General features: G+C 41.6%; 1 protein-coding gene across 2 annotated transcripts in view; it reads right to left on the reverse strand.

Moving 5' to 3' along the window:
- The window catches only part of FIG4 (FIG4 phosphoinositide 5-phosphatase), a 104576-nt gene that overhangs the window by 51267 nt on the left and 41024 nt on the right, over window positions 1-12285 (reverse strand). For both annotated transcript variants that reach the window (XM_063311296.1, XM_063311288.1), the window contains exons 11-12: window positions 8003-8136; window positions 1622-1738 (exon numbers count right to left, since the gene is read on the reverse strand). In XM_063311296.1, the coding sequence (XP_063167366.1) occupies window positions 1622-1738; window positions 8003-8136 (251 nt within the window). The remainder of the gene's footprint in view (window positions 1-1621; window positions 1739-8002; window positions 8137-12285) is intronic.

Below are 12285 nucleotides of genomic sequence, written 5' to 3' on the forward strand. Positions count from 1 at the left end.
GGCATTCCTTGTTTCCACCGACTGAGGGGGGGTCCCTGGGAGACTTATAGACCACCTGCTGGGAGGCGGAATCACCCGCTAGGTCCGTTGGATTGTCAAAGAGACCGCTGCGCCGCTTGGTTGTCACCCTGCACCTCTACTGTTCCAAGGGGGTCTGCCTGGGCCCGCAGAGCCTCTCTCCAGAGGACTCAATGCTGGATTTACCGGGCCACCAAACCGCCTCGCTGTGCCTCCTGGATTTGCAGTACCTGCAGGGTCCCACACTGTTCTTCCATTATTCTGGGGGACTCCAAAACAAGTCTGTTGAGTCTCCCCAGAGTTCTTCACAGCGCCTGGCTCTGCTGTTCCACCACTCTGGGTGACTCTGTGGGGGTCCGGCTTGGCTCACTAAGCCACTCCAGGGGGTCTTCACGGCCGTTCTGCCACCATGCTATTCTAGGAGCCTCCTGGTTGCCCCACCACCATCTACACCGCCAGGCCACTGTGTTGCGGCTCCACTGCTCCACCACTCCAGAAGGTTCTGCAGTGCTCCAACCAGGCCACCGCACCGTTTTGGGAAGCTCCACAGGACTCTGCTCCTCTCCTCCACTCTTAGGGTTTTGGGATTTTCCAGCCTCACCACTGTCTGCACTGCCAAGCCGCTGCAGTGTGGCTCTGCTGCTCCATTGCTCCAGGGGGCTTTGCAAGACTCCAGTTGGGTCTGCTGGGCCACCCTCCATTCTTCAGGCAGGGTCCCCCGAGTCTCCCAGGCCATCCCAGGAGGTCTCCAAGCTGCCTGACCACCACTTGGCTGCCACACGCCTCCTGGCCTTGCCACGGCCACTCGTGCTGCTCCACCACCACGCCGCCTCAGGAAGCTCTGCAGGGCTCTCCTGTGCCTTGGAGTCCACCCAACCATCAACCATGGGGGCCAGGATACCTCCCAACATCCCCCCCAAAGTCACCATCCAGCCAGGTAGGTAAGGCAGGGACTCCAAGTACCAAAAACAAGGGCCTCCATTCAGCAGGGAAGCCAGTGTCGACTCCCGGTCACCATCTTGAATCTTCTGGGCATAATAATGATTTCAATGCGGTGCTTCAATGTATTGATTATATGCCTTGGTTTTTTATGTCAGACTATACACTATTTTGAGAGCTAAAACTGTTGGGCTCAGCCCAAGAACAGCAAAGAGTCAGTCCATTCAAACTCCAGTTATTTGCTTACACCATATAGACAGAATCTTGCCAGACTAAAGCTACTCTACTTTCTAAGGGGAAATAATCTGGGAGATTCTAGGGCAGAGCTATCCTGAACCTCTTCGTTTTCCAACCGTTGCCCCCCAGACTGTGCCTCCGCTATCTCCTCCACCTCCTTGGAATGTGCTCCCTCCTTCCTGAGAACCAGCAGCACCACCAAAACCCACCACAAAAACACATAGCACATTGATTCACCATTACATACAACACTGGTGTATGATGAGCAAAGTTACAAGTCATCTCTAATTGGTATGAAAACACACGCAGCATAGTTCTGTATTTGAGGAATGTCTGGATATCAATGTACTAAACTGGAGATTTTTAAAAATGTATTTAAAAAACAATTACAAATGCTATCTAGTACCCTGGTCTTTCAAATACATACTTTTCATCTGGACGCAAAACGTTGCAGAACGAATCAGGTCGATTTACAAAGAAACCAGTTTTCTTCACCACATTTTCAGCAATCACATTCAGTCTGTCAAGGACATTACACAGTTTGCTAGATGGGAATAAAAGTAAAAAGCACATTTTTTTCCTTTTGTTGAAAATATCTTCAGTGAATCAGAGGCAAAGAACTTTTCAAATGCAAGACTAGCTTTGTTTTCGTTGTTTGATATACAAGCACTGCCACTGTGAATGCTGAGGTCCACCTAGAGTCCCAACATACACAAAATGAAAGATAGTAAAAAAATAGTTACTCTGGAAAGAGTCATAATAAGGTTAAAAACCATCAGGATCCAACTAAATAAAACTGGTGGGGTTTCACAGATTTATTTGTTTGGATTCAGATCTCATAAGGTTTTAAAAGGCCCTTTTAAATGCTTTTTTCAGGTCCTTTATCAAGCACTGAACTGGTAAACAGTTCAATGAAGGTATCAACACAGTGTACAGCCACTGTAAAAAAGACCAACAGCATATTAGGAATAAGAAGAAACTATTGAAAAGAGAGGTGCCAATATCATAATGCCCGTATATAAACCAATGGTGTAACTGCATCTGGAATATTGTGTGCAGTTCTGGATACGGTGCAGCTAGAGAAGGTTCAGGGAAGGGCTGGAGCAGCTTCCCTATGAGGAAAGTGTTGAGGTTTTCCTACTAATAGATTAAGACTGCTATTGTATCAAATCATTTTGGCCAGGTGAAGGGGTTGTATTAGATTGTCTCCTCGCATGTGCTTCATGCAAATAGCCTGGGGGAGGGGAGGACCTGCCTGGACTTGTTCTCACTTCTTCTTTTTCTCTCTGCTGGAAATGTAGCTCAGCAAGGCTTGCTCCAAAAAGGGAGCTAGGTCCTTTAAATGTTTTGTTTTTGTTTTTGCTTTCTGTAAATAAATTATTTTTATAGAAATGCTTGGTGTGTGACTTTTTTGACCTCTCCTGGGCTAAAGGCTTTCCCAGCATCTGCCAACAGGTTATGGGCCCAGTAAACAACGCAGTAAAACCCAGAGAGAAAAGAGAGGTCAGCTCCACACCTCATGCACAATTTAAAGGCAGGTAGCAAAGACCTGTGAAGATTTTCTTTGGAGCCACCTGGAGATTTTCCAGCAACTGCCGGTCTGCAGGACTTAGAAGCTAGCTGAGGTGACTTGCAAAAGAAGGAAGAAGCCATGGCTACCTCCCAGCCCTCAGCGATGCCTCTGGAGCGCCTATCAGAGACCAACTATTTGAATTGGGCCCTGAAGATGGAAATGTATCTTCGCAGAGAGGATCTTTGGCTGCCAATTGGTGAGCAAACCCCCCCAAATCCCAGTGCTGAATGGCTGAGACAGGATGAGCGGGCTAGAGCCACCATTATCTTGGGAGTTGAGGACAATCAGCTAGTCCACGTGCGAGGCATGCAGTCTGCAAAGCAACTTTGGGACGCTTTGAGAGACTTATATGTAAAGGCAACAGCAGGGAGTAAAGTTACTCTGACGAAAAAGCTGTAGAGAGCCTACCTTGCAGAAGGAGATAGCCTTCCTGAGCACCTGCATTATATTCAGCAGCTGTTTGTTGAGTTGCAGGAGAGAGGAATGGAATTTACACCTCTCACAAAATCCTATATCCTCCTGTCCTCACTAAATGCAACATGGGACACGCTGATTTGTACCCTGGAGACTATGCCTGAAGCAGACCTCACCCCATCGTATGTTACACAGCGCTTACTCGCTGAATGGGAGAAGAGAGAGGAAAGATCCCCCCCCATCTCTTCTGGAAAGCTGCAAGACCAGAAAATGAGGGAAAAGAAGGGAAAGGAACCTGAGGCCACAGCACTAGCCAGCCAGCGATGCTTCACTTGTGGTTCAGCTGGACATTTGCAAAGAGACTGTGCCATGAGACCCAAGGGTAGAAAGACAGAGCAGAAGAACACAAGGGCAACACAGAAGAAGGCTCTTCAGACAACCCAGATTGCACAGGTTGCTGAGAAGGGTAATTCTGATGTATGGGTGTTAGATTTTGGGGCCAGTTGTCATTTATGTAATTGTAAAAGCTCTTTTGTGTCACTGTCTAAAACTGAAAAACAAAGTGTATCTTTGGCTGATGGGTCTGTGACCAAAATTATGGGACAAGGTGACTTGTATTTATCCTGCTTAGGAGAAACTGTAAAAGGTGTGTTGTATGTGCCAAATTTACAATCAAACCTTTTATCTGTGGCACAATTGGCTGCAACAGGGTATATCATAACATTTAAGAAAAATGGTTGTGAGATACGTAAAAATGGGAAATTGTGTGCTACTGGTATGTTAAAAGACTCCTTGTACATTGTGCAAAATGCAAGGAAGCCAAGCTGCAAGGCTGCAGTTGGCAACACTCCATATCATGACCAATGTGTACACCTGATGCACAGGAGATTTGGTCATGCTAATTTCAAGTATATAGCACAAATGCCACAACTATGTGCTGATCTAAAGATAAAACCCTGTGATAAATACTTAGACTGTGTAGTTTGCAAAGAATGCAAAACACTAAAAGCTCCTGTGAGTAAGCACAGTGACAGAGTTACAACTAGACCTTTGGAAATTGTACACTCTGACATTATTGGTCCTTTTGCTCCAAGTCTTGGACAAGCAAGGTATGCAATGACCATCATTGATGATTTCTCAAGATACACATTTATCTACATCTTAAAACATAAAGATGAGGCATTTGAGAAATTTAAAAGTTTTGTGACATGGGCAAATGGAAAATTCCCTAGGCCTGTATCTGCACTCCAATGTGATAGAGGAGGAGAATACCTTTCTCACAAATTCAGAAGGTTCCTAGTGGAAAAGGGGATAGAACAAATTCTTTCTAACCCTTACACCCCTCAGCAAAATGGTGTTGCTGAAAGAAAGGGCAGAACCTTGCAAAATGCGATGGAATGCATGTTAAAAGATTCACGCTTATGTTTTAAGTTCTGGGGAGAGGCTATATCGACTGCCACTTATGTTCAGAACAGGTTGTATAACTCTATGATTCAGGACACTCCATTCCATTTGTTTTATGGTGTGAAACCAAAGGTAAGCCATCTTAGAGTGTTTGGTAGCACTGCATGGGTTCACATTCCAAAACAGCAGAGAAGGAAAGGAGGCCCCACAACAAAGAAAGCCATCTTTGTTGGCTATGAACAAAGCCAGAGGAGCTACAGGTTCATAATGGGAGAGAAATTAATAATTAGCAAAAGCGCTTCTTTTGCTGAACAAAACTGGGGGAGATTAAATTCTAGCTCTCCAGTTGAACTGACCACCACAAGAGAACAGCAAGGACTTGCTGATGGTGATCTTTTGCCTGATGAGGACATTAAACCAGAAAAGCAAACTGAAGATCTGTCTGATGAGACAGATGCTTCTCAGGAAAGTGATAGGAGTCAAAATTTAAGCCCTGTATTACCTCGCAGATCTCAGAGGAGTAATAAAGGCGTTCCTCCATCACGTTTTCAGGCTGAAACAGTAAAGGCTTTTCACATATTCACAGAACCTGAGTCTTTAGAACAAGTGAATGCTTTACCACCAGAGATTGCACAAAATTGGCATTCTGCCATGCAACAGGAGTTAGCATCCTTGAAAGAAAATAAAACATGGAAACTGGTAAATCTACCTCCCAATGAACGCTGTCTGGGTTGTAGGTGGGTTTTCAAACTGAAAAGGGATGCTGATGGCAAAATCCAAAAATATAAAGCAAGGTTGGTTGCAAAAGGGTTCACTCAAAGGAAAGATTTAGACTTTGACAAGACTTTTGCACCAGTTACTAAAGGTGAATCAATTAGATTACTGTTAAAAGTTGCTGCACTCAAGGGAATGTCAGTTAACCACTATGACATTCAAACTGCATTTCTTTATGGTGATTTAGACCACAGATTATACATGCAGCAACCCCCTGGCTATGAAAAAGGAGAGAATCTAGTCTGTGAACTGCAGAAGTCAATCTATGGGTTAAAACAAGCTGCTAGATCCTGGAACCAAAAAGTAGATGAAAAACTGCAGAATTTTGGTTTTGAAAAAGGAAAAGCAGATCCCTGTGTATATATGAAGAAGGACAAACAAGGCTGTATGTATCTGTGCATTTATGTTGATGATTTGCTGCTATTCACATCAACAGAAAAACAAAGGCTTGATTTTGAAGCCTGCATGAAAAGCCATTTCATATTAAAAAGCCTTGGAGTTGTGACCAATTACCTAGGTTTGGAAGTACACAGAGACAAGGATGGTAGCTTTCTGTTAAACCAACGTAGTAAAATTCAAAAGCTCCTAGAAGATTTTAATATGCAAGACTGTAAACCAGTCTCTACTCCGATGATAATAGATTTTCAGAAAGATATAGGAGAAACTCAATTAACTGAGGCAGAGAACTATAGATCTGCAATTGGAAGTTTACTGTACATTGCAAATCATTCTCGCCCAGATATCTCAAATTCTGTGGCCATTTTAAGTAGACAGGTAGAGAAGCCTACATCTACTGGAAAAGCAGCACTGAAGAGGTTAATGAGGTATTTGCAAGGAACAAAGAATTATTGCCTGAAGCTAAATGCCTCTGGAACGGAGAAATTGCAGGCTTTTGCCGATTCTGATTGGGGAGCAGATGTCAGTGACAGAAAATCCACTTCTGGGATTTTAATTCAATTTGCTGGATCTAGCTTAGGCTGGCATTCTAGAAAACAAACACTTGTTGCTCTTTCCACTGCAGAAGCAGAGTTTTATTCTCTAACACAAACCTGTAATGAGGTTACATGGTTTAAACATTTGTTAAAAGACATAGGCATGGAAGTGAACCAGCCTATAACTGTTTATGAGGATAATCAAGCTTGCATTGCTATGGCAAAATCTGAAGCCTGCAGAAGTAGAACAAAACATATCGATATTAGATATCAATATATCAAAGATATGATAAGCAAAGGAGAAATAATGTTAAAATATTGTGAATCAAAAGACATGATTGCTGATATTTTAACCAAACCTCTTCCTGTACCAAGACACAAAGAGTTGTCAGAGAAGATTGGTTTGCAACTTAATCTATAGTGTAAAAAGGGGAGTGTTGAGGTTTTCCTACTAATAGATTAAGACTGCTATTGTATCAAATCATTTTGGCCAGGTGAAGGGGTTGTATTAGATTGTCTCCTCGCACGTGCTTCATGCAAATAGCCTGGGGGAGGGGAGGACCTGCCCGGACTTGTTCTCACTTCTTCTTTTTCTCTCTGCTGGAAATGTAGCTCAGCAAGGCTTGCTCCAAAAAGGGAGCTAGGTCCTTTAAATGTTTTGTTTTTGTTTTTGCTTTCTGTAAATAAATTATTTTTATAGAAATGCTTGGTGTGTGACTTTTTTTGACCTCTCCTGGGCTAAAGGCTTTCCCAGCATCTGCCAACAGAAAGAGTATGATATTTGGGGCTTTTTCATCTAGAATGGAGTTGAATAAGAGAGGACAAATGAGAAGGTTACAAGATTATGCATGGTGTGGATAAAGTGGACAAGTACAAGCTGTTTTCTCCTTCCCAAAATACCAGAACCAGACTTCACCCAATGACACTGAGTCCTGAGAGAATCAGGAAATACTTTTTACACAATGTGTAATTCAGCTTTGGAATTGCTACCACAAGATGTGGTTCTGGCTACCTGCTTGGCGAGTTTCAAAAAGGGTTGGATCAAGTCATGCAAGTTCTGGGGATCAATGGCTATTAGTCTTGATGGCAGAGTGACTGCACCTGAAGGCAATCTGCTGGGAGACTAGTGGGTTGCCTTGTTCAGTTGGTTGGCCACTGTGAGAAGAGACTGCTTGACTAGACAGGCCAGGGATTGGATTAGCAGGGCACTGCCTGTGTTCTTTGTTCTACAGCTAGAAGAACAAACTTTTTCAGTTGCAGTGCCCAACATCTCTTAAATTGTGGTAGTACTAAGGTATCAGCCTAGTGAGGTAGTCCAGACAGGAAGCACGGCCAAATGGGCTAATTCAAATTCATTGAAAAATTAGATTAACAAAACCTTGCAAGTCTGAAAGTATATTTCTCCATCACCCTTATACCCCAAGAAACTAGGGAGGGTCCCTTCTGAGACATTTGCCATGCCCACATTCCTTTTGTGAGCTAAGCTGCCTCTTGTCTGACCGTTCCCCTGGCTGTGGCTTTTCCCCTTGTCCCCCTAGGGCATTCCCTCATACCATTACATGAGGTTAGACAACAATTGTTAATTTTTTATTTATATATTGTACTACAGTTAGGTATAAGCACATACTAAATACTGCTAAACAAAAGGGCTGCATATCTGGGCAAGTTTTATTTGTGCAGACGCTCTATAAATGAACACACAACCACATACCTCTTTGTGTATTTGGCCATATCCCAAGGAATGTATACAATAGCATGTTCAGGAGGTAAAAATTGATTGAGGTAAGTTACAGCAGCAACAAGCTCTTCGCTTAGTATCCTTTCATGTTTTCTTTTTTCACGTTCCTTAAAAAGAAAGCATTAACTGAAATGGCATATATACATTAAGTAATTTAAGCTCATAGGGAGAAAAAAACCACTACTAGTGCATACTGTATATATTAGTAAATATAATGAAGCACTGAAGGTATGAATTGTTTTTGCCTTTCCAAAATGTGGGCAATCTTTAGTCAGGGCACTCATTCAGGAATCTTTATACTGATACAGAACTAACAACAAATCTACTAATTTTATTCAACTTAAAAAGGTGAACCTTTGGAGCCTTATATACATTCTTCAGATATATTTCCACAAACAAGAGAGGTCACTATGGTCCATCATATAGCAGCATCCTGGGTTGGGAGCATGGATGTTTTGTTATGGTATGGGTTATTTTGTTCTCCAGTTATTGTCTTCTTTGTGTTTGTATATTGTATTGGATTTGCTCCCTGAGTCGTTTAGAGTTGAGTACAGTATGTTAAGCCTTGAGAAAAGATGACTGAGAGAAGATATGATGCCATCCTTCAAATATCTGAAAGGATTCCCACAGAATAAAATCAAGACATGTTATCTCTTGTTCCAGGAGGCAAGGCATGGAATAATAGTTTTAAGTTACACAAAGATACATTCAGTTGAATGTTGGAAAATACTTCCTAACAGTAAAAGCAGTTTGGCAGTCTCCCTTACACTGGATGTCTTCAAGCAAAAATTAAACAGCCATTTGTCTATGATGTTTAATTTGGATTCCTGAATTGCGCCTGGATGTTGAACTAAACAGTCTCAATAAGACTTTCAGTTCTGTGATCCTTTGAAACACACTGCCATGTGGCAATGCAACTGAATAGAAAAAGCATGTCCATGTAAACTGCCCAATATCCATTTTCTGTCTCCATTTGTAACCAACTATTCTTTAGTTCTACACCCTAAACCAAACTCAAACAGCAACATTTATATCTAATTAATATAAAACCAACTAACTATACTGTATTATAAACTTTATAGTCCTAGTGAATAAGACATGGAAATTTTTCTGCCAAGAATACTTCATTATTTTATCAGATTCTTTAAAAATCAGATTTATATTAATATTTGACCCATAAAAAATGTTGTAGGTACCAAGTTCTGAAGCTCATGTTTCTGTAATCCTGAAGCTTCATAATAGTGTTCAACTCTTTCCTATGAAAATCATAAATATGCAAATAACCAGAAAAAGCTCTTCACTAATTATTTCCTATTTCCGTATCACACTAAATAGCAAAACATTGTTTAAAAATCATTTATCTTAAAAGACTTATCTAACTAAGAATAAAGACTCAGGCTCTATATTTGATTAGGCAATTGATTCAATGTTTGCTCAAATGTATAGGATAATATTCCCTTCTTCCACACATAAATGACAGGAAAGTGTTAATGTCAGTGTTCTAGTATTGAGCCCCTACAGGGAGACACATTTTCAGCCACACTCCAGAAGCCCTGTGAATAACAGCATATAATGATTCACATGGCAGTCATGTGAGCTTAGATACACATGATAGCTCTAATTCAATCTAAAAATATAACAGCCAAAATCATTTTATTACTAGCTGTGTCTAATACTGTTTACAACAGCCTCAAGCTCAGCTTCTGAAAACTGTTATCTTTAAATGGGGTGGAGTGGGGAATCTGTTTACATTTTAGCTGATTGATTTACAAAGTCCAGCTTGCACATTTTCATAAACACAGAGGTACATTCGTAGGTTGACAATGTGGAACAGGAATAAAGTGCCCTCAAAATACTAAGAAGAACTAGGGCTGGATCTGCACTTTCTATTTGCTCCACCACTAGTATGGGCCACCTACAATTTCTTGAGTGAAGAAATTAATAACATAATCCTCCACCCGCTCCCACCCCACTACAAATGCACCCCTGTCCATATTTTAAAGCTATGCTTCAAAAGAACCATTTTCTGTCATCAGCTGTCTTAAGTCCCTCCAAATGATTCATCTGCTGGACATCCCCAGCCTTGTTTTGCTATAATGCCTGACACCCCCCATCCCCCCATCCTCTCCTGTGGCTGGTCACTGCTCTGTATTTTACCCTGGGATGCTACTTTCTCAGCAAGTCAACAGCTTCTTCTTTTTCTTTCAGTTGTTCCAATGATAGAAAGACCATAAAGTCCCAGAGAGTACTGGTTCAGTTTCTGCCTAGGCTACATGAAGTGTGCTTTCTTTTATTTTCCACCTACTGCAATTGTTCATTTCCCATTTTCTTGATTTTTTAAAAGTCTTTAACTTACAACATAGGCACACTGGAACAATGCTTGAACAAATGATTCTATGAAACTGAACAATTAGTTCTTTGTTGTCTCAAAGTTTCTATCAACCCTCAGTAGAGCAAAGGAACAGTGTCCTCCCTTAGCTTTAGTCACTGTAGCATCAAACCAACAGTGGTAGGACAATGGGGAGGGAAAGAAAGGATCTCTGTTAAGTAACAAATAAGAAAATGTGCAAAGCAGGCATGAAGGCATCCATATAGTATATGCAAACATCTGGAAAAACAAAGGAAAGGAAGAAGGCCTAGTGAGGAGGAAACAGTTTCTCAAAGTAGAAGACAGATAATGGTAGACTCACCACACAGGGGCCAGCAAGTAAGGCTCACCTTCTTTGCACAGATGCAAAGGACAAGAAGCAAGGGAAGGGCCCCTCAGGGCTTGCAGTGGCCATAGGCCAGATTGAGCACCAACCTGGGCAACTGCCAAACCACTGCAGTCCAGATTAGACTAGACACTTCAGGAACAGCTGGGAGCAGCATGGGAGGCAAGCAATTGAGGCTGCCATATGGAATTGCTCTAAAAAAGCCTGATTCAAGAAGCTAAACCTTCTGATCCACAGTTAATTTGCAATTTATTACAAAGGTAACAAGGAACAGTTCCTGGAAAAAAAAATTACATTGTTATCTGTCTTGTACACTTTAACAACATGAACACTAAACATTAGGGTAGAGTTGTGTGAAGTAGTGCCACTTTGATCTGCTCAGTTCTGATTGCTGAGTGGCCCCACAACATCCTGAACCAGGTTTTCTTCCTCAGTGCTCAGAGTCCCTCCTCAGGGGGAGATGGGCGGTAGTACAAATCTGAGACATAAATAAATTTAATGGAGGCAGTCCATCCCTCTTTGCTTCAATAGAAGTAACTTCTATGCACACACATATATGCATAGATAATTACTGAATGCCAACAAAATGGCTTTGTTAACACACTGCAGCACCATTTAGCGGAGTTTCATTGAAGGAGTGCTTCAAAGACTGAATCAAAGCAAGTGTCTCTTTGAAATTTTGTACAGGCCTCCTTTTCAGTACAGAACTTTTGTGATTAAACAAGTGAGTTCAAAGACAGCCAGTTTGGTCTAGTGGTTAAGGCACCAGGCTAGAAACTGGGAGAGCGTGAGTTATAGTCCTGCCTTAAGCATGAAAGCCAGCTGGGTGACTTTGGGCCAGTCACTCTCCCTCAGCCCAACTCACCTTACAGAGTTGTTGTTGTGGGCAAAATAGGAGAAGGAAGGAGTATTAGGTATGTTCCCCACCTTGAGTTATTTATAAAAATATTAAAGATGGGATAAAAAAATCTTTTAAAAAATCTAAAAATGTTGGGAATGGTTTAGATTCAAGTTTATTCCATTCTTTGTCCTTCCCCACTTTTCTATATTCCTCCTCCAATTCTCCCACAGCATTCTGTCTCCACTAAAACACTCATTATTGTGCAAAAGGAAATTCAATTAAGGGGCTCAGAACTCTGTCTATCCATCTGTCTGCCCATTAGCAAGATAATGCTCAAAAGCTGATTCAAACAGCTACTGTAGATGATTTTAGCCAAAAGGCTGAGCCAAAATAGGACTAAATTTGGTCTGAGGGGAGAAGAAAGACTGAGTTAAAAATGGGCCAAATCAGGACAGGGCTGCAGAGTAAAATGTGGGAACTAGCCCCCACAACCTCATAACTCATCATATAAAAGTGCTGTGTCAAAAATTATTTAAATTTTAAACACATGTGATTAACTGTGAATCAAATGACCTTTTTTCCAAAGAGAATGCTTAAAAATTAAAAACTTTACAGATCTTTGATCCTGGAACACAACAACCAAAGAGTTGTGACAAGCTAGCTTGTATCAGATAGAATTAAATGGTTTGCCAACTGACATT

Source organism: Candoia aspera, chromosome 1 (assembly GCF_035149785.1).
Source record: "Candoia aspera isolate rCanAsp1 chromosome 1, rCanAsp1.hap2, whole genome shotgun sequence".
Lineage (NCBI taxonomy): Eukaryota > Metazoa > Chordata > Lepidosauria > Squamata > Boidae > Candoia > Candoia aspera.